The sequence below is a fragment of the Anser brachyrhynchus genome, assembly GCF_964034855.1.
Source record: "Anser brachyrhynchus genome assembly, contig: SCAFFOLD_261, whole genome shotgun sequence".
Taxonomy (NCBI): Eukaryota; Metazoa; Chordata; class Aves; order Anseriformes; family Anatidae; genus Anser; species Anser brachyrhynchus.
In genome coordinates, this window is record NW_027663787.1 from 61,997 (window position 1) to 84,507 (window position 22,511).

Below are 22,511 nucleotides of genomic sequence, written 5' to 3' on the forward strand. Positions count from 1 at the left end.
TCTATAGCCAAGAACACCTCCAGCTGCGCCAGGTGGGTTGGCAGCCACGTCCCCCTCGTTCCCCTCTTCAGAAGCGGGGAACTCACCCCAAAAGTCCCTACCCAGGGACCCACTGATCCCAGTCGCTGGAAGCCCCTGGATCCCCTCAGCCTGGCTCCCAAGAGCGGGAAGGGCACAGCAGGACCCAAACCACCGTCCCTGGATGAGGCCACCTCCAGTTGATCCTTAAGCTTCGTCCCTTCTGTTCTCTTCCGCTTGCAGGGTGTCCGAATTCCTGCCCTCGGCTCCTTCGACGTTGTCCCCAGATGGGTCAAGGATGGGAACGAGACTGTGATTTTCCTGATGCCCACGTTCCGCCTGGCCAGGAATCTTGTCATCACCCACAACCTCACGGACGACAAGGAGTACCTGCCAGGTAAGACGTCGGGTTAATCCCTTGCTGCCTGGATGATCCCCTCCCTGGATTTCAGATGCTTCCCAAAAAAAAAGCAAAGCGTCCCCTGCACGGAGCAGGTCCCAAAGCAAAGCCTTTCTGGCTGATGACTGCAAGGAGCAGCACCTGGGAAACACGCGGGGAAGGGCTGCTGGTGACTGACTCCATCCGTCTCGTGTCATTTTCCAGGCCATAAGGAGCTGGAGCCCCTCAAAGTGGCTGAGGTGGCCGCCAACGCCTGCATGTCCCAGCAGAGAGCGGAGAACTGCATGCGAGGCACCACGTCCCTCATCTCTCGCTGCCTGGGGAAGGGGGAGAACATCGCCCTCGTCCTGAAGGACGTGGGGGTGCCCTCGGCCCACCAAGACCTCTTGGGTTGGAGCTCTCGGCCAACCTCTTCCTCTTGGGGTGGCCAACCAAGCCGAGCCCTGGGCTCCTCCACCACCAAGTGCCTTGGCCAGGCAGAGGACATTTGCCATCTCCATGCTCCTCCATTGCAGATCCCCCACCTAATGGACATGGTGGGATCTGATGGGGCAGACGGAGGAATTCAGACAACGTCTGCTTCCCATCGAGGCCTGGACCTCTTTGCTGGGCGAGCCCATTTCCCAGAACGGTCCTTGGGGACAGGGCCTTTATGGCCCTGTGAAAAGGGGTGATTGTGGCGTGCCCTGGGTCACGCTGATGTCTTCTTTTGCCAGGTTTGAAATGGAGATCCTGCATAAAACACCGTCCCAGGAGCATCAGAAGGCCCGGAGCAAGGAGAAGAAGAAAGAAGGGGCTTTGCCTCTTCTCGGCCAAGTTGGGAGAGACAAAGCAGCTGCTGGCTCCTCTCTTCACCCAGCCCAGCAGGGTGAAAGGGAGAAGCCGGGGGAGGCTCCCTGCAGGTGAGGCTGGAGGCTCCGGACGGGGGGGATGAGGCCACCAGGAGCCCCCCCGATTTCAGGGCTGCAGCATCAAGTGCTGCATGGGGGTACAGGATGCGGCCCCAAAACCATCGTGGCTTCTTTGTTCTTTTGTCAGGCTGCCGGTGATCCCGGGGCTGCCTCCTCGCAAGGAGAGAAAATCAGCGCCCAAAGGCAAGGCGGGACGAGCAAAGACAGACGGAGCCTTGAGGCAGAGAGCAGGAGGAGGAGCGGGGAAATTTCCTCCCTGTGAGGGAGAAAAGCTGATGACAACGGAAAGAAAGCTCCCCCGGCCTCGAGGCCCCACAGCGCTGTCATTTCCCGTGATCAGCGTGTTATCAGCAGCGAGCTCAGAGGCCAGCCTCCCTGAGGAATCCGCCTACAACATCTTCAGGCTGCAGCCACCAGGAGACGAGGCGGAAGAACTGTTAAAAACGAGGCCCGAGACCTTCTGGACGGTGCTGCAAGAACCTCAGAAGAAGATGTTATCGATGCACAGCACCAAGAGCACCCACCCGCTGCCACCCGTGCCCAGACCACCAACGTCAGCCCGACCCGAAGCACCGAAAACCAGGCCGGGGTTCTCCATTTTGTGGCCCTGGCCACACTAAAACCCGGGCTTTGATCGCCCGGAATAGCAAGGAGGCCATCAGAGGTGGCAAAAGAGGTGCGTGATCCACATCGGCATCATTCTGGGGGGCTCGGTCCTTGTAGGAAAGCAGTTATGGGGTCAGTGGGGTCTCTGGAAAGAGATCTGTTTTGAGCCAGGGGTTGGCTCAGTCCAGCCCAAACCCTTTGGCTCCTCCATCGCTAGACTCCAGTCCTTCAATTTCTCTTCTGTTGCCACGCAGACAACAGCAGGCGCCATTTTTCAGGGTTTGAAAGGCCTAAAAAAGCTCTTTGGCCATAGAGGAGAGGGTTTCTTTGCAGCTGGGTGCTGCTTTTGAAGCGTTTTTTAGAAGAGCAAGGCTTTTTTTGGGTGGGCCTGTCAGAGTTTAGGGGCAAAACCCTGCTGATGGCCAGGGTCTGGTGATGGGGTAAATATGAGGGAAAAAATGAGGGAAATGGGTGCCCTGAGCTCGGTGTCAGGACCTGAAGTCATCCATGGGATGTGTGTGTGAGGGTAAAGAAGGCTAAAAAAATAAAAAAACTGTAATCTTGTCTCTGTTTTTTTGCAGATATCCATCTTTCTTCCTGACACAATGGCCTCAGGAGGGAGGTGGAGGAAAACACGATGGAGTCACAAAAGGCTGATGAGTTTTCTTGACGAGGCTCGCTCGTTAGGATGGGGGCGAAGGCTGTTTTCCAGCCAGGTCCGAAGTCTCCGAAAGCATCGCAGCATCCCTTGGGAAGCAGGGCCCAAGGCAGCGGTGGGGGCCCTGACACCCACATGCCTGTACCACCACCCTGAGGCTCTGTCCTCAGGCCAGCATGGGGCAGGTTGGCCTCGTTTCTGAGGAGAAATGGGTCGTGTCCCCCCCCGGCAGGGTGAGTTGCCTCATTTTTGGCGCTAAAACCCCCAATTTTGGGGGCCTAATGCCTCTTTTTGGGTGCTGAAACCCCCAGTTTTGAGGGCCTAATGTCTCACATGAGAGGCTTGATCCCCCACTTTTGGGGGCCTAATGCCTCATTTTGGGGGCTAAAATCCCCAGTTTTGGGGGCCTAATGCCTCATTTTCGCCAAAATCCCCAGTTTTGCGGGCCTAATGCCTCATTTTCGGGGCTAAAACCCCAAGTTTTGGGGGCCTAATGCCTCTTTTTGGGTGCTGAAACCCCCAGTTTTGGCGGCCTAATGCCTCCTTTTGGGTGCTAAAACCCCCAGTTTTGGGGGCCTAATGCCCATTTGGGGGGCTAAAACCCCCCAGCTTTGGGGGTCTAATGCCTCAATTTCGGGCCCAAATCCCCAGTTTTGGGGGCCTAATGCCTCATTTTCGGGCCAAAATCCCCAGTTTTGGGGGCCTAATGCCTCATTTTGGGGGCTAAAACTCCCAGTTTTGGGGGCCGAATGACTTATTTTTGGGGGCTAAAACCCCCAGTTTTGGGGGCCTAATGCCCATTTTGGGGCTAAAACCCCCAGTTTTGGGGGCCTAATGCCTCCTTTTGGGTGCTAAAACCCCCAGTTTTGGAGGCCTAATGCCTCATTTTGGGGCCCAAACCCCCAGTTTTGGGGGCCTAATGCCTCATTTTTGAGGCTAAAACCCCCAGTTTTGGGGGCCTAATGCCTCTTTTTGGGTGCTCAAACCCCCAGTTTTGGGGGCCTAATGCCTCATTTTGGGGGCTAAAATCCCCAGTTTTGGGGGCCTAATGCCTCATTTTCGGGCAAAATCCCCAGTTTTGGGGGCCTAATGCCTCATTTTTGGGGCTAAAATCCCCAGTTTCAGGGGCCTAATGCCTCATTTTCGGGCCAAAATCCCCAGTTTTGGGGGCCTAATGCCTCATTTTCGGGGCTAAAACCCCCAGTTTTGGGGGCCTAATGCCTCCTTTTGGGGGCTCAGCCCCGTAGTTTTAGGGCCCGGAGGCTCCGTTTGGGATCTTGTCATTTTTCGGATAAAACCTCCCATTTTAGGCTCCAAAGCGTCATTCGTATGGCTGAAAGCTGCATTACTGAGTCCAGAGCCTCCCTTCTAAGCTGCAAACGGCATTTTTCATGTCCGGATCCTCAATTTTAGGGCCCAAAGCCTCATTTTGGGGGTTGAAACCTCCATTCTTAGGCCCAAACATTCATTTAGTGGCCTAAAGACTCACTTTTAGCATTCAAAGCCCCATTTTCAGGCTCCAAACCCTCACTGTCGGTGACGAAAGCCTTGTTTTACAGCTCCCAGCTTCATATTTAGGATCCGGTGCCTAATTCTTGGCTACAAACCCCCATTTGGAGGGACTAAAACCTACATTTCCAGTGTCAAAAGCCTCATTTTTGGGGCCCAAACCCTCTCTTTAGAGGCCAGAGCCGCATTTGAAGAATGAAGCCTTCAATACAGGCCACCAATCGTTATTTTAGGGCCCAACCCTAAGCCAGAGGCGGAGAGTAGGAGGAGGAGCGGGGAAATTTCCTCCCTGTGAGGGAGAAAAGCTGATGACAACGGAAAGAAAGCTCCCCCGGCCTCGAGGCCCCACAGCGCTGTCGTTTCCCGTGATCAGCGTGTTATCAGCAGCGAGCTCAGAGGCCAGCCTCCCTGAGGAATCCGCCTACAACATCTTCAGGCTGCAGCCACCAGGAGACGAGGCGGAAGAACTGTTAAAAACGAGGCCCGAGACCTTCTGGAGGGTGCTGCAAGAACCTCAGAAGAAGATGTTATCGATGCACAGCATTTGACATGCAAGAAGCAGCCCAGCAGGGTGAAACGGAGAAGGGACGGGATGCAGAGCTCGTGCCTCATGCCCAACATCACCTCCAAAGGTACGGGCACCCCCGGCACCGCGGGAGCGTGGCTGACCCACGTTTGGGGCTTTCTGTGGGGGGGACCCGGCTCTGCGGGGGGTCTCTTTTTGGGGTCGGAGATGCGACGGCTCTTTTCATACTGCGGGTCTTGGGGTGATGGAAGGGTGGTAGCCATGGGAAGCGGTGCGTGACCTGCTTTTCTTTGCCTTGCAGAGCGAATATCTGTCTGGGATGCAGTGTCCGTCTATAGCCAAGAACACCTCCAGCTGCGCCAGGTGGGTTGCCAGCCACGTCCCCCTCGTTCCCCTCTTCAGAAGCGGGAAACTCACCCCAAAAGTCCCTACCCAGGGACCCACTGATCCCAGTCGCTGGAAGCCCCTGGATCCCCTCAGCCTGGCTCCCAAGAGCGGGAAGGGCACAGCAGGACCCAAAGCACCGTCCCTGGATGGGACCACCTGCAGCTGATCCTTAAGCTTCGTCCCTTCTGTTCTCTTCCGCTTGCAGGGTGTCCGAATTCCTGCCCTCGGCTCCTTCGACGTTGTCCCCAGATGGGTCAAGGATGGGAACGAGACTGTGATTTTCCTGATGCCCACGTTCCGCCTGGCCAGGAATCTTGTCATCACCCACAACCTCACGGACGACAAGGAGTACCTGCCAGGTAAGACGTCGGGTTAATCCCTTGCTGCCTGGATGATCCCCTCCCTGGATTTCAGATGCTTCCCAAAAAAAAAGCAAAGCGTCCCCTGCACGGAGCAGGTCCCAAAGCAAAGCCTTTCTGGCTGATGACTGCAAGGAGCAGCACCTGGGAAACACGCGGGGAAGGGCTGCTGGTGACTGACTGCATCCGTCTCGTGTCGTTTTCCAGGCCATAAGGAGCTGGAGCCCCTCAAAGTGGCTGAGGTGGCCGCCAACGCCTGCATGTCCCAGCAGAGAGCGGAGAACTGCATGCGAGGCACCACGTCCCTCATCTCTCGCTGCCTGGGGAAGGGGGAGAACATCGCCCTCGTCCTGAAGGACGTGGGGGTGCCCTCGGCCCACCAAGACCTCTTGGGTTGGAGCTCTCGGCCAACCTCTTCCTCTTGGGGTGGCCAACCAAGCCGAGCCCTGGGCTCCTCCACCACCAAGTGCCTTGGCCAGGCAGAGGACATTTGCCATCTCCATGCTCCTCCATTGCAGATCCCCCACCTAATGGACATGGTGGGATCTGATGGGGCAGACGGAGGAATTCAGACAACGTCTGCTTCCCATCGAGGCCTGGACCTCTTTGCTGGGCGAGCCCATTTCCCAGAACGGTCCTTGGGGACAGGGCCTTTATGGCCCTGTGAAAAGGGGTGATTGTGGCGTGCCCTGGGTCACGCTGATGTCTTCTTTTGCCAGGTTTGAAATGGAGATCCTGCATAAAACACCGTCCCAGGAGCATCAGAAGGCCCGGAGCAAGGAGAAGAAGAAAGAAGGGGCTTTGCCTCTTCTCGGCCAAGTTGGGAGAGACAAAGCAGCTGCTGGCTCCTCTCTTCACCCAGCCCAGCAGGGTGAAAGGGAGAAGCCGGGGGAGGCTCCCTGCAGGTGAGGCTGGAGGCTCCGGACGGGGGGGATGAGGCCACCAGGAGCCCCCCCGATTTCAGGGCTGCAGCATCAAGTGCTGCATGGGGGTACAGGATGCGGCCCCAAAACCATCGTGGCTTCTTTGTTCTTTTGTCAGGCTGCCGGTGATCCCGGGGCTGCCTCCTCGCAAGGAGAGAAAATCAGCGCCCAAAGGCAAGGCGGGACGAGCAAAGACAGACGGAGCCTTGAGGCAGAGAGCAGGAGGAGGAGCGGGGAAATTTCCTCCCTGTGAGGGAGAAAAGCTGACAATGGAAAGAAAGATCCCCCGGCCTCGAGGCCCCGCAGCGCTGTCATTTCCCGTGATCAGCGTGTTATCAGCAGCGAGCTCAGAGGCCAGCCTCCCTGAGGAATCCGCCTACAACATCTTCAGGCTGCAGCCACCAGGAGACGAGGCGGAAGAACTGTTAAAAACGAGGCCCGAGACCTTCTGGACGGTGCTGCAAGAACCTCAGAAGAAGATGTTATCGATGCACAGCACCAAGAGCACCCACCCGCTGCCACCCGTGCCCAGACCACCAACGTCAGCCCGACCCGAAGCACCGAAAACCAGGCCGGGGTTCTCCATTTTGTGGCCCTGGCCACACTAAAACCCGGGCTTTGATGGCCCCGCATAGCAAGGAGGTCATCAGAGGTGGCAAAAGAGGTGCGTGATCCACATCGGCATCATTCTCAGGGGCTCGGTCCTTGTAGGAAAGCAGTTATGGGGTCAGTGGGGTCTCTGGAAAGAGATCTGTTTTGAGCCAGGGGTTGGCTCAGTCCAGCCCAAACCCTTTGGCTCCTCCATCGCTAGACTCCAGTCCTTCAATTTCTCTTCTGTTGCCACGCAGACAACAGCAGGCGCCATTTTTCAGGGTTTGAAAGGCCTAAAAAAGCTCTTTGGCCATAGAGGAGAGGGTTTCTTTGCAGCTGGGTGCTGCTTTTGAAGCGTTTTTTGGAAGAGCAAGGCTTTTTTTGGGTGGGCCTGTCAGAGTTTAGGGGCAAAACCCTGCTGATGGCCAGGGTCTGGTGATGGGGTAAATATGAGGGAAAAAATGAGGGAAATGGGTGCCCTGAGCTCGGTGTCAGGACCTGAAGTCATCCATGGGATGTGTGTGTGAGGGTAAAGAAGGCTAAAAAAATAAAAAAACTGTAATCTTGTCTCTGTTTTTTTGCAGATATCCATCTTTCTTCCTGACACAATGGCCTCAGGAGGGAGGTGGAGGAAAACACGATGGAGTCACAAAAGGCTGATGAGTTTTCTTGACGAGGCTCGCTCGTTAGGATGGGGGCGAAGGCTGTTTTCCAGCCAGGTCCGAAGTCTCCGAAAGCATCGCAGCATCCCTTGGGAAGCAGGGCCCAAGGCAGCGGTGGGGGCCCTGACACCCACATGCCTGTACCACCACCCTGAGGCTCTGTCCTCAGGCCAGCATGGGGCAGGTTGGCCTCGTTTCTGAGGAGAAATGGGCCGTGTCCCCCCCCGGCAGGGTGAGTTGCCTCATTTTTGGCACTAAAACCCCCAATTTTGGGGGCCTAATGCCTCTTTTTGGGTGCTGAAACCCCCAGTTTTGAGGGCCTAATGTCTCACATGAGAGGCTTGATCCCCCACTTTTGGGGGCCTAATGCCTCATTTTGGGGGCTAAAATCCCCAGTTTTGGGGGCCTAATGCCTCATGTTCGCCAAAATCCCCAGTTTTGCGGGCCTAATGCCTCATTTTCGGGGCTAAAACCCCAAGTTTTGGGGGCCTAATGCCTCTTTTTGGGTGCTGAAACCCCCAGTTTTGGGGGCCTAATGCCTCATTTTTGAGGCTAAAACCCCCAGTTTTGGGGGCCTAATGCCCATTTGGGGGGCTAAAACCCCCCAGCTTTGGGGGTCTAATGCCTCAATTTCGGGCCCAAATCCCCAGTTTTGGGGGCCTAATGCCTCATTTTCGGGCCAAAATCCCCAGTTTTGGGGGCCTAATGCCTCATTTTGGGGGCTAAAACTCCCAGTTTTGGGGGCCTAATGCCCATTTTGGGGGCTAAAACCCCCAGTTTTGGGGGCCTAATGCCTCCTTTTGGGTGCTAAAACCCCCAGTTTTGGAGGCCTAATGCCTCATTTTGGGGCCCAAACCCCCAGTTTTGGGGGCCTAATGCCTCATTTTTGAGGCTAAAACCCCCAGTTTTGGGGGCCTAATGCCTCTTTTTCGGTGCTCAAACCCCCAGTTTTGAGGGCCTAATGTCTCACATGAGAGGCTTGATCCCCCAGTTTTGGGGGCCTAATGCCTCATTTTGGGGGCTAAAATCCCCAGTTTTGGGGGCCTAATGCCTCATTTTTGGGCAAAATCCCCAGTTTTGGGGGCCTAATGCCTCATTTTTGGGGCTAAAATCCCCAGTTTCAGGGGCCTAATGCCTCATTTTCGGGCCAAAATCCCCAGTTTTGCGGGCCTAATGCCTCATTTTTGGGGCTAAAACCCCCAGTTTTGGGGGCCTAATGCCTCATTTTCGGGGCTAAAACCCCCAGTTTTGGGGGCCTAATGCCTCATTTTTGGGGCTAAAACCCCCAGTTTTGGGGGCCTAATGCCTCCTTTTGGGGGCTCAGCCCCGTAGTTTTAGGGCCCGGAGGCTCCGTTTGGGATCTTGTCATTTTTCGGATAAAACCTCCCATTTTAGGCTCCAAAGCCTCATTCGTATGGCTGAAAGCTGCATTACTGAGTCCAGAGCCTCCCTTCTAAGCTGCAAACGGCATTTTTCATGTCCGGATCCTCAATTTTAGGGCCCAAAGCCTCATTTTGGGGGTTGAAACCTCCATTCTTAGGCCCAAACATTCATTTAGTGGCCTAAAGACTCACTTTTAGCATTCAAAGCCCCATTTTCAGGCTCCAAACCCTCACTGTCGGTGACGAAAGCCTTGTTTTACAGCTCCCAGCTTCATATTTAGGATCCGGTGCCTAATTCTTGGCTACAAACCCCCATTTGGAGGGACTAAAACCTACATTTCCAGTGTCAAAAGCCTCATTTTTGGGGCCCAAACCCTCTCTTTAGAGGCCAGAGCCGCATTTGAAGAATGAAGCCTTCAATACAGGCCACCAATCGTTATTTTAGGGCCCAACCCTAAGCCAGAGGCAGAGAGTAGGAGGAGGAGCGGGGAAATTTCCTCCCTGTGAGGGAGAAAAGCTGATGACAACGGAAAGAAAGCTCCCCCGGCCTCGAGGCCCCACAGCGCTGTCATTTCCCGTGATCAGCGTGTTATCAGCAGCGAGCTCAGAGGCCAGCCTCCCTGAGGAATCCGCCTACAACATCTTCAGGCTGCAGCCACCAGGAGACGAGGCGGAAGAACTGTTAAAAACGAGGCCCGAGACCTTCTGGAGGGTGCTGCAAGAACCTCAGAAGAAGATGTTATCGATGCACAGCACCAAGAGCACCCACCCGCTGCCACCCGTGCCCAGACCACCAACGTCAGCCCGACCCGAAGCACCGAAAACCAGGCCGGGGTTCTCCATTTTGTGGCCCTGGCCACACTAAAACCCGGGCTTTGATCGCCCCGCATAGCAAGGAGGCCATCAGAGGTGGCAAAAGAGGTGCGTGATCCACATCGGCATCATTCTGGGGGGCTCGGTCCTTGTAGGAAAGCAGTTATGGGGTCAGTGGGGTCTCTGGAAAGAGATCTGTTTTGAGCCAGGGGTTGGCTCAGTCCAGCCCAAACCCTTTGGCTCCTCCATCGCTAGACTCCAGTCCTTCAATTTCTCTTCTGTTGCCACGCAGACAACAGCAGGCGCCATTTTTCAGGGTTTGAAAGGCCTAAAAAAGCTCTTTGGCCATAGAGGAGAGGGTTTCTTTGCAGCTGGGTGCTGCTTTTGAAGCGTTTTTTGGAAGAGCAAGGCTTTTTTTGGGTGGGCCTGTCAGAGTTTAGGGGCAAAACCCTGCTGATGGCCAGGGTCTGGTGATGGGGTAAATATGAGGGAAAAAATGAGGGAAATGGGTGCCCTGAGCTCGGTGTCAGGACCTGAAGTCATCCATGGGATGTGTGTGTGAGGGTAAAGAAGGCTAAAAAAATAAAAAAACTGTAATCTTGTCTCTGTTTTTTTGCAGATATCCATCTTTCTTCCTCACACAATGGCCTCAGGAAGGAGGTGGAGGAAAACACGATGGAGTCACAAAAGGCTGATGAGTTTTCTTGACGAGGCTCGCTCGTTAGGATGGGGGCGAAGGCTGTTTTCCAGCCAGGTCCGAAGTCTCCGAAAGCATCGCAGCATCCCTTGGGAAGCAGGGCCCAAGGCAGCGGTGGGGGCCCTGACACCCACATGCCTGTACCACCACCCTGAGGCTCTGTCCTCAGGCCAGCATGGGGCAGGTTGGCCTCGTTTCGGAGGAGAAATGGGCCGTGTCCCCCCCCGGCAGGGTGAGTTGCCTCATTTTTGGCATTAAACCCCCAATTTTGGGGGCCTAATGCCTCTTTTTGGGTGCTGAAACCCCCAGTTTTGGGGGCCTAATGTCTCACATGAGAGGCTTGATCCCCCAGTTTTGGGGGCCTAATGCCTCATTTTCGCCAAAATCCCCAGTTTTGGGGGCCTAATGCCTCATTTTGGGGGCTAAAATCCCCAGTTTTGGGGGCCGAATGACTTATTTTTGAGGCTAAAACTCCCAGTTTTGGGGGCCTAATGCCCATTTTGGGGGCTAAAACCCCCAGTTTTGGGGGCCTAATGCCTCCTTTTGGGTGCTAAAACCCCCAGTTTTGGGGGCCTAATGCCTCATTTTGGGGCCCAAACCCCCAGTTTTGGGGGCCTAATGCCTCATTTTTGAGGCTAAAACCCCCAGTTTTGGGGGCCTAATGCCTCTTTTTGGGTGCTCAAACCCCCAGTTTTGAGGGCCTAATGTCTCACATGAGAGGCTTGATCCCCCAGTTTTGGGGGCCTAATGCCTCATTTTTGGGCAAAATCCCCAGTTTTGGGGGCCTAATGCCTCATTTTTGGGGCTAAAATCCCCAGTTTCAGGGGCCTAATGCCTCATTTTCGGGCCAAAATCCCCAGTTTTGCGGGCCTAATGCCTCATTTTTGGGGCTAAAACCCCCAGTTTTGGGGGCCTAATGCCTCCTTTTGGGGGCTCAGCCCCGTAGTTTTAGGGCCCGGAGGCTCCGTTTGGGATCTTGTCATTTTTCGGATAAAACCTCCCATTTTAGGCTCCAAAGCCTCATTCGTATGGCTGAAAGCTGCGTTACTGAGTCCAGAGCCTCCCTTTTAAGCTGCAAACGGCATTTTTCATGTCCGGATCCTCAATTTTAGGGCCCAAAGCCTCATTTTGGGGGTTGAAACCTCCATTCTTAGGCCCAAACATTCATTTAGTGGCCTAAAGACTCACTTTTAGCATTCAAAGCCCCATTTTCAGGCTCCAAACCCTCACTGTCGGTGACGAAAGCCTTGTTTTACAGCTCCCAGCTTCATATTTAGGATCCGGTGCCTAATTCTTGGCTACAAAACCCCATTTGGAGGGACTAAAACCTACATTTCCAGTGTCAAAAGCCTCATTTTTGGGGCCCAAACCCTCTCTTTAGAGGCCAGAGCCGCATTTGAAGAATGAAGCCTTCAATACAGGCCACCAATCGTTATTTTAGGGCCCAACCCTAAGCCAGAGGCGGAGAGTAGGAGGAGGAGCGGGGAAATTTCCTCCCTGTGAGGGAGAAAAGCTGATGACAACGGAAAGAAAGCTCCCCCGGCCTCGAGGCCCCACAGCGCTGTCATTTCCCGTGATCAGCGTGTTATCAGCAGCGAGCTCAGAGGCCAGCCTCCCTGAGGAATCCGCCTACAAGATCTTCAGGCTGCAGCCACCAGGAGACGAGGCGGAAGAACTGTTAAAAACGAGGCCCGAGACCTTCTGGAGGGTGCTGCAAGAACCTCAGAAGAAGATGTTATCGATGCACAGCACCAAGAGCACCCACCCGCTGCCACCCGTGCCCAGACCACCAACGTCAGCCCGACCCGAAGCACCGAAAACCAGGCCGGGGTTCTCCATTTTGTGGCCCTGGCCACACTAAAACCCGGGCTTTGATGGCCCCGCATAGCAAGGAGGCCATCAGAGGTGGCAAAAGAGGTGCGTGATCCACATCGGCATCATTCTGGGGGGCTCGGTCCTTGTAGGAAAGCAGTTATGGGGTCAGTGGGGTCTCTGGAAAGAGATCTGTTTTGAGCCAGGGGTTGGCTCAGTCCAGCCCAAACCCTTTGGCTCCTCCATCGCTAGACTCCAGTCCTTCAATTTCTCTTCTGTTGCCACGCAGACAACAGCAGGCGCCATTTTTCAGGGTTTGAAAGGCCTAAAAAAGCTCTTTGGCCATAGAGGAGAGGGTTTCTTTGCAGCTGGGTGCTGCTTTTGAAGCGTTTTTTGGAAGAGCAAGGCTTTTTTTGGGTGGGCCTGTCAGAGTTTAGGGGCAAAACCCTGCTGATGGCCAGGGTCTGGTGATGGGGTAAATATGAGGGAAAAAATGAGGGAAATGGGTGCCCTGAGCTCGGTGTCAGGACCTGAAGTCATCCATGGGATGTGTGTGTGAGGGTAAAGAAGGCTAAAAAAATAAAAAAACTGTAATCTTGTCTCTGTTTTTTTGCAGATATCCATCTTTCTTCCTGACACAATGGCCTCAGGAAGGAGGTGGAGGAAAACACGATGGAGTCACAAAAGGCTGATGAGTTTTCTTGACGAGGCTCGCTCGTTAGGATGGGGGCGAAGGCTGTTTTCCAGCCAGGTCCGAAGTCTCCGAAAGCATCGCAGCATCCCTTGGGAAGCAGGGCCCAAGGCAGCGGTGGGGGCCCTGACACCCACATGCCTGTACCACCACCCTGAGGCTCTGTCCTCAGGCCAGCATGGGGCAGGTTGGCCTCGTTTCGGAGGAGAAATGGGCCGTGTCCCCCCCCGGCAGGGTGAGTTGCCTCATTTTTGGCATTAAACCCCCAATTTTGGGGGCCTAATGCCTCTTTTTGGGTGCTGAAACCCCCAGTTTTGGGGGCCTAATGTCTCACATGAGAGGCTTGATCCCCCAGTTTTGGGGGCCTAATGCCTCATTTTCGCCAAAATCCCCAGTTTTGGGGGCCTAATGCCTCATTTTGGGGGCTAAAATCCCCAGTTTTGGGGGCCGAATGACTTATTTTTGAGGCTAAAACTCCCAGTTTTGGGGGCCTAATGCCCATTTTGGGGGCTAAAACCCCCAGTTTTGGGGGCCTAATGCCTCCTTTTGGGTGCTAAAACCCCCAGTTTTGGGGGCCTAATGCCTCATTTTGGGGCCCAAACCCCCAGTTTTGGGGGCCTAATGCCTCATTTTTGAGGCTAAAACCCCCAGTTTTGGGGGCCTAATGCCTCTTTTTGGGTGCTCAAACCCCCAGTTTTGAGGGCCTAATGTCTCACATGAGAGGCTTGATCCCCCAGTTTTGGGGGCCTAATGCCTCATTTTGGGGGCTAAAATCCCCAGTTTTGGGGGCCTAATGCCTCATTTTTGGGCAAAATCCCCAGTTTTGGGGGCCTAATGCCTCATTTTTGGGGCTAAAATCCCCAGTTTCAGGGGCCTAATGCCTCATTTTCGGGCCAAAATCCCCAGTTTTGCGGGCCTAATGCCTCATTTTTGGGGCTAAAACCCCCAGTTTTGGGGGCCTAATGCCTCCTTTTGGGGGCTCAGCCCCGTAGTTTTAGGGCCCGGAGGCTCCGTTTGGGATCTTGTCATTTTTCGGATAAAACCTCCCATTTTAGGCTCCAAAGCCTCATTCGTATGGCTGAAAGCTGCGTTACTGAGTCCAGAGCCTCCCTTCTAAGCTGCAAACGGCATTTTTCATGTCCGGATCCTCAATTTTAGGGCCCAAAGCCTCATTTTGGGGGTTGAAACCTCCATTCTTAGGCCCAAACATTCATTTAGTGGCCTAAAGACTCACTTTTAGCATTCAAAGCCCCATTTTCAGGCTCCAAACCCTCACTGTCGGTGACGAAAGCCTTGTTTTACAGCTCCCAGCTTCATATTTAGGATCCGGTGCCTAATTCTTGGCTACAAACCCCCATTTGGAGGGACTAAAACCTACATTTCCAGTGTCAAAAGCCTCATTTTTGGGGCCCAAACCCTCTCTTTAGAGGCCAGAGCCGCATTTGAAGAATGAAGCCTTCAATACAGGCCACCAATCGTTATTTTAGGGCCCAACCCTAAGCCAGAGGCGGAGAGTAGGAGGAGGAGCGGGGAAATTTCCTCCCTGTGAGGGAGAAAAGCTGATGACAACGGAAAGAAAGCTTCCCCAGCCTCGAGGCCCCACAGCGCTGTCATTTCCCGTGATCAGCGTGTTATCAGCAGCGAGCTCAGAGGCCAGCCTCCCTGAAGAATCCGCCTACAACATCTTCAGGCTGCAGCCACCAGGAGACGAGGCGGAAGAACTGTTAAAAACGAGGCCCGAGACCTTCTGGAGGGTGCTGCAAGAACCTCAGAAGAAGATGTTATCGATGCACAGCATTTGACATGCAAGAAGCAGCCCAGCAGGGTGAAACGGAGAAGGGACGGGATGCAGAGCTCGTGCCTCATGCCCAACATCACCTCCAAAGGTACGGGCACCCCCGGCACCACGGGAGCGTGGCTGACCCACGTTTGGGGCTTTCTGTGGGGGGGACCCGGCTCTGCGGGGGGTCTCTTTTTGGGGTCGGAGATGCGACGGCTCTTTTCATACTGCGGGTCTTGGGGTGATGGAAGGGTGGTAGCCACGGGAAGCGGTGCGTGACCTGCTTTTCTTTGCCTTGCAGAGCGAATATCTGTCTGGGATGCAGTGTCCGTCTATAGCCAAGAACACCTCCAGCTGCGCCAGGTGGGTTGCCAGCCACGTCCCCCTCGTTCCCCTCTTCAGAAGCGGGAAACTCACCCCAAAAGTCCCTACCCAGGGACCCACTGATCCCAGTCGCTGGAAGCCCCTGGATCCCCTCAGCCTGGCTCCCAAGAGCGGGAAGGGCACAGCAGGACCCAAAGCACCGTCCCTGGATGGGACCACCTGCAGCTGATCCTTAAGCTTCGTCCCTTCTGTTCTCTTCCGCTTGCAGGGTGTCCGAATTCCTGCCCTCGGCTCCTTCGACGTTGTCCCCAGATGGGTCAAGGATGGGAACGAGACTGTGATTTTCCTGATGCCCACGTTCCGCCTGGCCAGGAATCTTGTCATCACCCACAACCTCACGGACGACAAGGAGTACCTGCCAGGTAAGACGTCGGGTTAATCCCTTGCTGCCTGGATGATCCCCTCCCTGGATTTCAGATGCTTCCCAAAAAAAAAGCAAAGCGTCCCCTGCACGGAGCAGGTCCCAAAGCAAAGCCTTTCTGGCTGATGACTGCAAGGAGCAGCACCTGGGAAACACGCGGGGAAGGGCTGCTGGTGACTGACTGCATCCGTCTCGTGTCGTTTTCCAGGCCATAAGGAGCTGGAGCCCCTCAAAGTGGCTGAGGTGGCCGCCAACGCCTGCATGTCCCAGCAGAGAGCGGAGAACTGCATGCGAGGCACCACGTCCCTCATCTCTCGCTGCCTGGGGAAGGGGGAGAACATCGCCCTCGTCCTGAAGGACGTGGGGGTGCCCTCGGCCCACCAAGACCTCTTGGGTTGGAGCTCTCGGCCAACCTCTTCCTCTTGGGGTGGCCAACCAAGCCGAGCCCTGGGCTCCTCCACCACCAAGTGCCTTGGCCAGGCAGAGGACATTTGCCATCTCCATGCTCCTCCATTGCAGATCCCCCACCTAATGGACATGGTGGGATCTGATGGGGCAGACGGAGGAATTCAGACAACGTCTGCTTCCCATCGAGGCCTGGACCTCTTTGCTGGGCGAGCCCATTACCAGAACGGTCCTTGGGGACAGGGCCTTTATGGCCCTGTGAAAAGGGGTGATTGTGGCGTGCCCTGGGTCACGCTGATGTCTTCTTTTGCCAGGTTTGAAATGGAGATCCTGCATAAAACACCGTCCCAGGAGCATCAGAAGGCCCGGAGCAAGGAGAAGAAGAAAGAAGGGGCTTTGCCTCTTCTCGGCCAAGCTGAGAGACCAAAGCGGCTGCTGGCTCCTCTCTTCACCCAGCCCAGCAGGGTGAAAGGGAGAAGCCGGGGGAGGCTCCCTGCAGGTGAGGCTGGAGGCTCCGGACGGGGGGGATGAGGCCACCAGGAGCCCCCCCGATTTCAGGGCTGCAGCATCAAGTGCTGCATGGGGGTACAGGATGCGGCCCCAAAACCATCGTGGCTTCTTTGTTCTTTTGTCAGGCTGCCGGTGATCCCGGGGCTGCCTCCTCGCAAGGAGAGAAAATCAGCGCCCAAAGGCAAGGCGGGACGAGCAAAGACAGACGGAGCCTTGAGGCAGAGAGCAGGAGGAGGAGCGGGGAAATTTCCTCCCTGTGAGGGAGAAAAGCTGATGACAACGGAAAGAAAGCTCCCCCGGCCTCGAGGCCCCACAGCGCTGTCGTTTCCCGTGATCAGCGTGTTATCAGCAGCGAGCTCAGAGGCCAGCCTCCCTGAGGAATCCGCCTACAACATCTTCAGGCTGCAGCCACCAGGAGACGAGGCGGAAGAACTGTTAAAAACGAGGCCCGAGACCTTCTGGATGGTGCTGCAAGAACCTCAGAAGAAGATGTTACCGATGCACAGCACCAAGAGCACCCACCCGCTGCCACCCGTGCCCAGACCACCAACGTCAGCCCGACCCCATCCACCGAAAACCAGGCCGGGGTTCTCCATTTTGTGGCCCTGGCCACACTAAAACCCGGGCTTTGATGGCCCCGCATAGCAAGGAGGCCATCAGAGGTGGCAAAAGAGGTGCGTGATCCACATCGGCATCATTCTGGGGGGCTCGGTCCTTGTAGGAAAGCAGTTATGGGGTCAGTGGGGTCTCTGGAAAGAGATCTGTTTTGAGCCAGGGGTTGGCTCAGTCCAGCCCAAACCCTTTGGCTCCTCCATCGCTAGACTCCAGTCCTTCAATTTCTCTTCTGTTGCCACGCAGACAACAGCAGGCGCCATTTTTCAGGGTTTGAAAGGCCTAAAAAAGCTCTTTGGCCATAGAGGAGAGGGTTTCTTTGCAGCTGGGTGCTGCTTTTGAAGCGTTTTTTGGAAGAGCAAGGCTTTTTTTGGGTGGGCCTGTCAGAGTTTAGGGGCAAAACCCTGCTGATGGCCAGGGTCTGGTGATGGGGTAAATATGAGGGAAAAAATGAGGGAAATGGGTGCCCTGAGCTCGGTGTCAGGACCTGAAGTCATCCATGGGATGTGTGTGTGAGGGTAAAGAAGGCTAAAAAAATAAAAAAACTGTAATCTTGTCTCTGTTTTTTTGCAGATATCCATCTTTCTTCCTGACACAATGGCCTCAGGAGGGAGGTGGAGGAAAACACGATGGAGTCACAAAAGGCTGATGAGTTTTCTTGACGAGGCTCGCTTGTTAGGATGGGGGCGAAGGCTGTTTTCCAGCCAGGTCCGAAGTCTCCGAAAGCATCGCAGCATCCCTTGGGAAGCAGGGCCCAAGGCAGCGGTGGGGGCCCTGACACCCACATGCCTGTACCACCACCCTGAGGCTCTGTCCTCAGGCCAGCATGGGGCAGGTTGGCCTCGTTTCGGAGGAGAAATGGGCCGTGTCCCCCCCCGGCAGGGTGAGTTGCCTCATTTTTGGCACTAAAACCCCCAATTTTGGGGGCCTAATGCCTCTTTTTGGGTGCTGAAACTCCCAGTTTTGAGGGCCTAATGTCTCACATGAGAGGCTTGATCCCCCAGTTTTGGGGGCCTAATGCCTCATTTTTGGGGCCAAAATCCCCAGTTTTGGGGGCCTAATGCCTCTTTTTGGGTGCTCAAACCCCCAGTTTTGGGGGCCTAATGCCCATTTGGGGGGCTAAAACCCCCAGTTTTGGGGGCCTAATGCCTCAATTTCGGGCCAAAATCCCCAGTTTTGGGGGCCTAATGCCTCATTTTTGGGGCTAAAACCCCCAGTTTTGGGGGCCTAATGCCTCATTTTGGGGGCTCAGCCCTGTATTTTTAAGGCCCGGAGGCTCCGTTTGGGATCTTGTCATTTTTCGGATAAAACCTCCCATTTTAGGCTCCAGAGCCTCATTCGTATGGCTGAAAGCTGCATTACTGAGTCCAGAGCCTCCCTTCTAAGCTGCAAACGGCATTTTTCATGTCCGGATCCTCAATTTTAGGGCCCAAAGCCTCATTTTGGGGGTTGAAACCTCCATTCTTAGGCCCAAACATTCATTTAGTGGCCTAAAGACTCACTTTTAGCATTCAAAGCCCCATTTTCAGGCTCCAAACCCTCACTGTCGGTGACGAAAGCCTTGTTTTACAGCTCCCAGCTTCATATTTAGGATCCGGTGCCTAATTCTTGGCGACAAAACCCCATTTGGAGGGACTAAAACCTACATTTCCAGTGTCAAAAGCCTCATTTTTGGGGCCCAAACCCTCTCTTTAGAGGCCAGAGCCGCATTTGAAGAATGAAGCCTTCAATACAGGCCACCAATCGTTATTTTAGGGCCCAACCCTAAGCCAGAGGCGGAGAGTAGGAGGAGGAGCGGGGAAATTTCCTCCCTGTGAGGGAGAAAAGCTGATGACAACGGAAAGAAAGCTCCCCCGGCCTCGAGGCCCCACAGCGCTGTCATTTCCCGTGATCAGCGTGTTATCAGCAGCGAGCTCAGAGGCCAGCCTCCCTGAGGAATCCGCCTACAAGATCTTCAGGCTGCAGCCACCAGGAGACGAGGCGGAAGAACTGTTAAAAACGAGGCCCGAGACCTTCTGGACGGTGCTGCAAGAACCTCAGAAGAAGATGTTATCGATGCACAGCACCAAGAGCACCCACCCGCTGCCACCCGTGCCCAGACCACCAACGTCAGCCCGACCCGAAGCACCGAAAACCAGGCCGGGGTTCTCCATTTTGTGGCCCTGGCCACACTAAAACCCGGGCTTTGATCGCCCGGAATAGCAAGGAGGCCATCAGAGGTGGCAAAAGAGGTGCGTGATCCACATCGGCATCATTCTGGGGGGCTCGGTCCTTGTAGGAAAGCAGTTATGGGGTCAGTGGGGTCTCTGGAAAGAGATCTGTTTTGAGCCAGGGGTTGGCTCAGTCCAGCCCAAACCCTTTGGCTCCTCCATCGCTAGACTCCAGTCCTTCAATTTCTCTTCTGTTGCCACGCAGACAACAGCAGGCGCCATTCTTCAGGGTTTGAAAGGCCTAAAAAAGCTCTTTGGCCATAGAGGAGAGGGTTTCTTTGCAGCTGGGTGCTGCTTTTGAAGCGTTTTTTGGAAGAGCAAGGCTTTTTTTGGGTGGGCCTGTCAGAGTTTAGGGGCAAAACCCTGCTGATGGCCAGGGTCTGGTGATGGGGTAAATATGAGGGAAAAAATGAGGGAAATGGGTGCCCTGAGCTCGGTGTCAGGACCTGAAGTCATCCATGGGATGTGTGTGTGAGGGTAAAGAAGGCTAAAAAAATAAAAAAACTGTAATCTTGTCTCTGTTTTTTTGCAGATATCCATCTTTCTTCCTCACACAATGGCCTCAGGAAGGAGGTGGAGGAAAACACGATGGAGTCACAAACGGCTGATGAGTTTTCTTGACGAGGCTCGCTCGTTAGGATGGGGGCGAAGGCTGTTTTCCAGCCAGGTCCGAAGTCTCCGAAAGCATCGCAGCATCCCTTGGGAAGCAGGGCCCAAGGCAGCGGTGGGGGCCCTGACACCCACATGCCTGTACCACCACCCTGAGGCTCTGTCCTCAGGCCAGCATGGGGCAGGTTGGCCTCGTTTCGGAGGAGAAATGGGCTGTGTCCCCCCCCGGCAGGGTGAGTTGCCTCATTTTTGGCACTAAAACCCCCAATTTTGGGGGCCTAATGCCTCTTTTTGGGTGCTGAAACCCCCAGTTTTGAGGGCCTAATGTCTCACATGAGAGGCTTGATCCCCCACTTTTGGGGGCCTAATACCTCATTTTGGGGGCTAAAATCCCCAGTTTTGGGGGCCTAATGTCTCATTTTCGGGCCAAAATCCCCAGTTTTGGGGGCCTAATGCCTCATTTTGGGGGCTAAAATCCCCAGTTTTGGGGGCCTAATGCGTCATGTTCGGCAAAATCCCCAGTTTTGGGGGCATAATGCCTTATTTTTGAGGCTAAAACCCCCAGTTTTGGGGGCCTAATGCCCATTTGGGTGGCTAAAACCCCCAGTTTTGGGAGCCTAATGCCTCATTTTGGGTGCTAAAACCCCCAGTTTTGGGGGCCTAATGCCTCATTTTTGGGGCCCAAACCCCCAGATTTGGGGCCCTAATGCCTCATTTTCGGGGTAAAACTACAGGTTTTGGGGGCCTAATGCCTCTTTTTGGGTGCTCAAACCCCCAGTTTTGAGGGCCTAATGTCTCACATGAGAGGCTTGATCTGGGGGCCTAATGCCTCATTTTGGGGGCTAAAATCCCCAGTTTTGGGGGCCTAATGCCTCATTTTCGCCCAAATGCCCAGTTTTGGGGGCCTAATGCCTCATTTTGGGGGCTAAAACCCACAGTTTTGGGGCCTAATGCCCATTTTTGGGGCTAAAACCCCCAGTTTTGGGGGCCTAACGCCTCATTTTGGGGGCTCAGCCCCGTAGTTTTAGGGCCCGGAGGCTCCGTTTGGGATCTTGTCTTTTTTCGGATAAAACCTCCCATTTTAGGCTCCAAAGCCTCATTCGTATGGCTGAAAGCTGCATTACTGAGTCCAGAGCCTCCCTTTTAAGCTGCAAACGGCATTTTTCATGTCCGGATCCTCAATTTTAGGGCCCAAAGCCTCATTTTGGGGGTTGAAACCTCCATTCTTAGGCCCAAACATTCATTTAGGGGCCTAAAGACTCACTTTTAGCATTCAAAGCCCCATTTTCAGGCTCCAAACCCTCACTGTCGGTGACGAAAGCCTTGTTTTACAGCTCCCAGCTTCATATTTAGGATCCGGTGCCTAATTCTTGGCTACAAACCCCCATTTGGAGGGACTAAAACCTACATTTCCAGTGTCAAAAGCCTCATTTTTGGGGCCCAAACCCTCTCTTTAGAGGCCAGAGCCGCATTTGAAGAATGAAGCCTTCAATACAGGCCACCAATCGTTATTTTAGGGCCCAACCCTAAGCCAGAGGCGGAGAGTAGGAGGAGGAGCGGGGAAATTTCCTCCCTGTGAGGGAGAAAAGCTGATGACAACGGAAAGAAAGCTCCCCCGGCCTCGAGGCCCCACAGCGCTGTCATTTCCCGTGATCAGCGTGTTATCACCAGCGAGCTCAGAGGCCAGCCTCCCTGAGGAATCCGCCTACAACATCTTCAGGCTGCAGCCACCAGGAGACGAGGCGGAAGAACTGTTAAAAACGAGGCCCGAGACCTTCTGGACGGTGCTGCAAGAACCTCAGAAGAAGATGTTATCGATGCACAGCATTTGACATGCAAGAAGCAGCCCAGCAGGGTGAAACGGAGAAGGGACGGGATGCAGAGCTCGTGCCTCATGCCCAACATCACCTCCAAAGGTACGGGCACCCCCGGCACCGCGGGAGCGTGGCTGACCCACGTTTGGGGCTTTCTGTGGGGGGGACCCGGCTCTGCGGGGGGTCTCTTTTTGGGGTCAGAGATGCGACGGCTCTTTTCATACTGCGGGTCTTGGGGTGATGGAAGGGTGGTAGCCACGGGAAGCGGTGCGTGACCTGCTTTTCTTTGCCTTGCAGAGCGAATATCTGTCTGGGATGCAGTGTCCGTCTATAGCCAAGAACACCTCCAGCTGCGCCAGGTGGGTTGCCAGCCACGTCCCCCTCGTTCCCCTCTTCAGAAGCGGGGAACTCACCCCAAAAGTCCCTACCGAGGAACCCACTGATCCCAGTCGCTGGAAGCCCCTGGATCCCCTCAGCCTGGCTCCCAAGAGCGGGAAGGGCACAGCAGGACCCAAACCACCGTCCCTGGATGAGGCCACCTCCAGCTGATCCTTAAGCTTCGTCCCTTCTGTTCTCTTCCGCTTGCAGGGTGTCCGAATTCCTGCCCTCGGCTCCTTCGACGTTGTCCCCAGATGGGTCAAGGATGGGAACGAGACTGTGATTTTCCTGATGCCCACGTTCCGCCTGGCCAGGAATCTTGTCATCACCCACAACCTCACGGACGACAAGGAGTACCTGCCAGGTAAGACGTCGGGTTAATCCCTTGCTGCCTGGATGATCCCCTCCCTGGATTTCAGATGCTTCCCAAAAAAAAAGCAAAGCGTCCCCTGCACGGAGCAGGTCCCAAAGCAAAGCCTTTCTGGCTGATGACTGCAAGGAGC

The 22,511-nt window shown here is 54.8% G+C and overlaps 3 protein-coding genes across 3 annotated transcripts in view; all 3 read left to right on the plus strand.

The window, feature by feature from the left end:
• Positions 1–22,511, plus strand: part of LOC308186813 (uncharacterized protein) — a 31,920-nt gene that overhangs the window by 8,648 nt on the left and 761 nt on the right. The gene's annotated exons all lie outside the window — the stretch shown is intronic.
• On the plus strand, positions 5,078–6,741 carry LOC308186822 (uncharacterized protein). Its single transcript, XM_080608993.1, has 2 exons — positions 5,078–5,374; positions 5,582–6,741. The coding sequence occupies exons 1-2, from the start codon at positions 5,302–5,304 to the stop codon at positions 6,049–6,051; spliced, it is 543 nt and encodes a 180-aa protein (XP_080465119.1). The 5' UTR covers positions 5,078–5,301; the 3' UTR covers positions 6,052–6,741.
• On the plus strand, positions 15,175–19,828 carry LOC308186804 (uncharacterized protein; the record flags this gene model as incomplete). Its single annotated transcript, XM_080608973.1, has 3 exons — positions 15,175–15,471; positions 15,679–16,374; positions 19,740–19,828. The coding sequence occupies exons 1-3, from the start codon at positions 15,399–15,401 to the stop codon at positions 19,826–19,828; spliced, it is 858 nt and encodes a 285-aa protein (XP_080465099.1). The 5' UTR covers positions 15,175–15,398.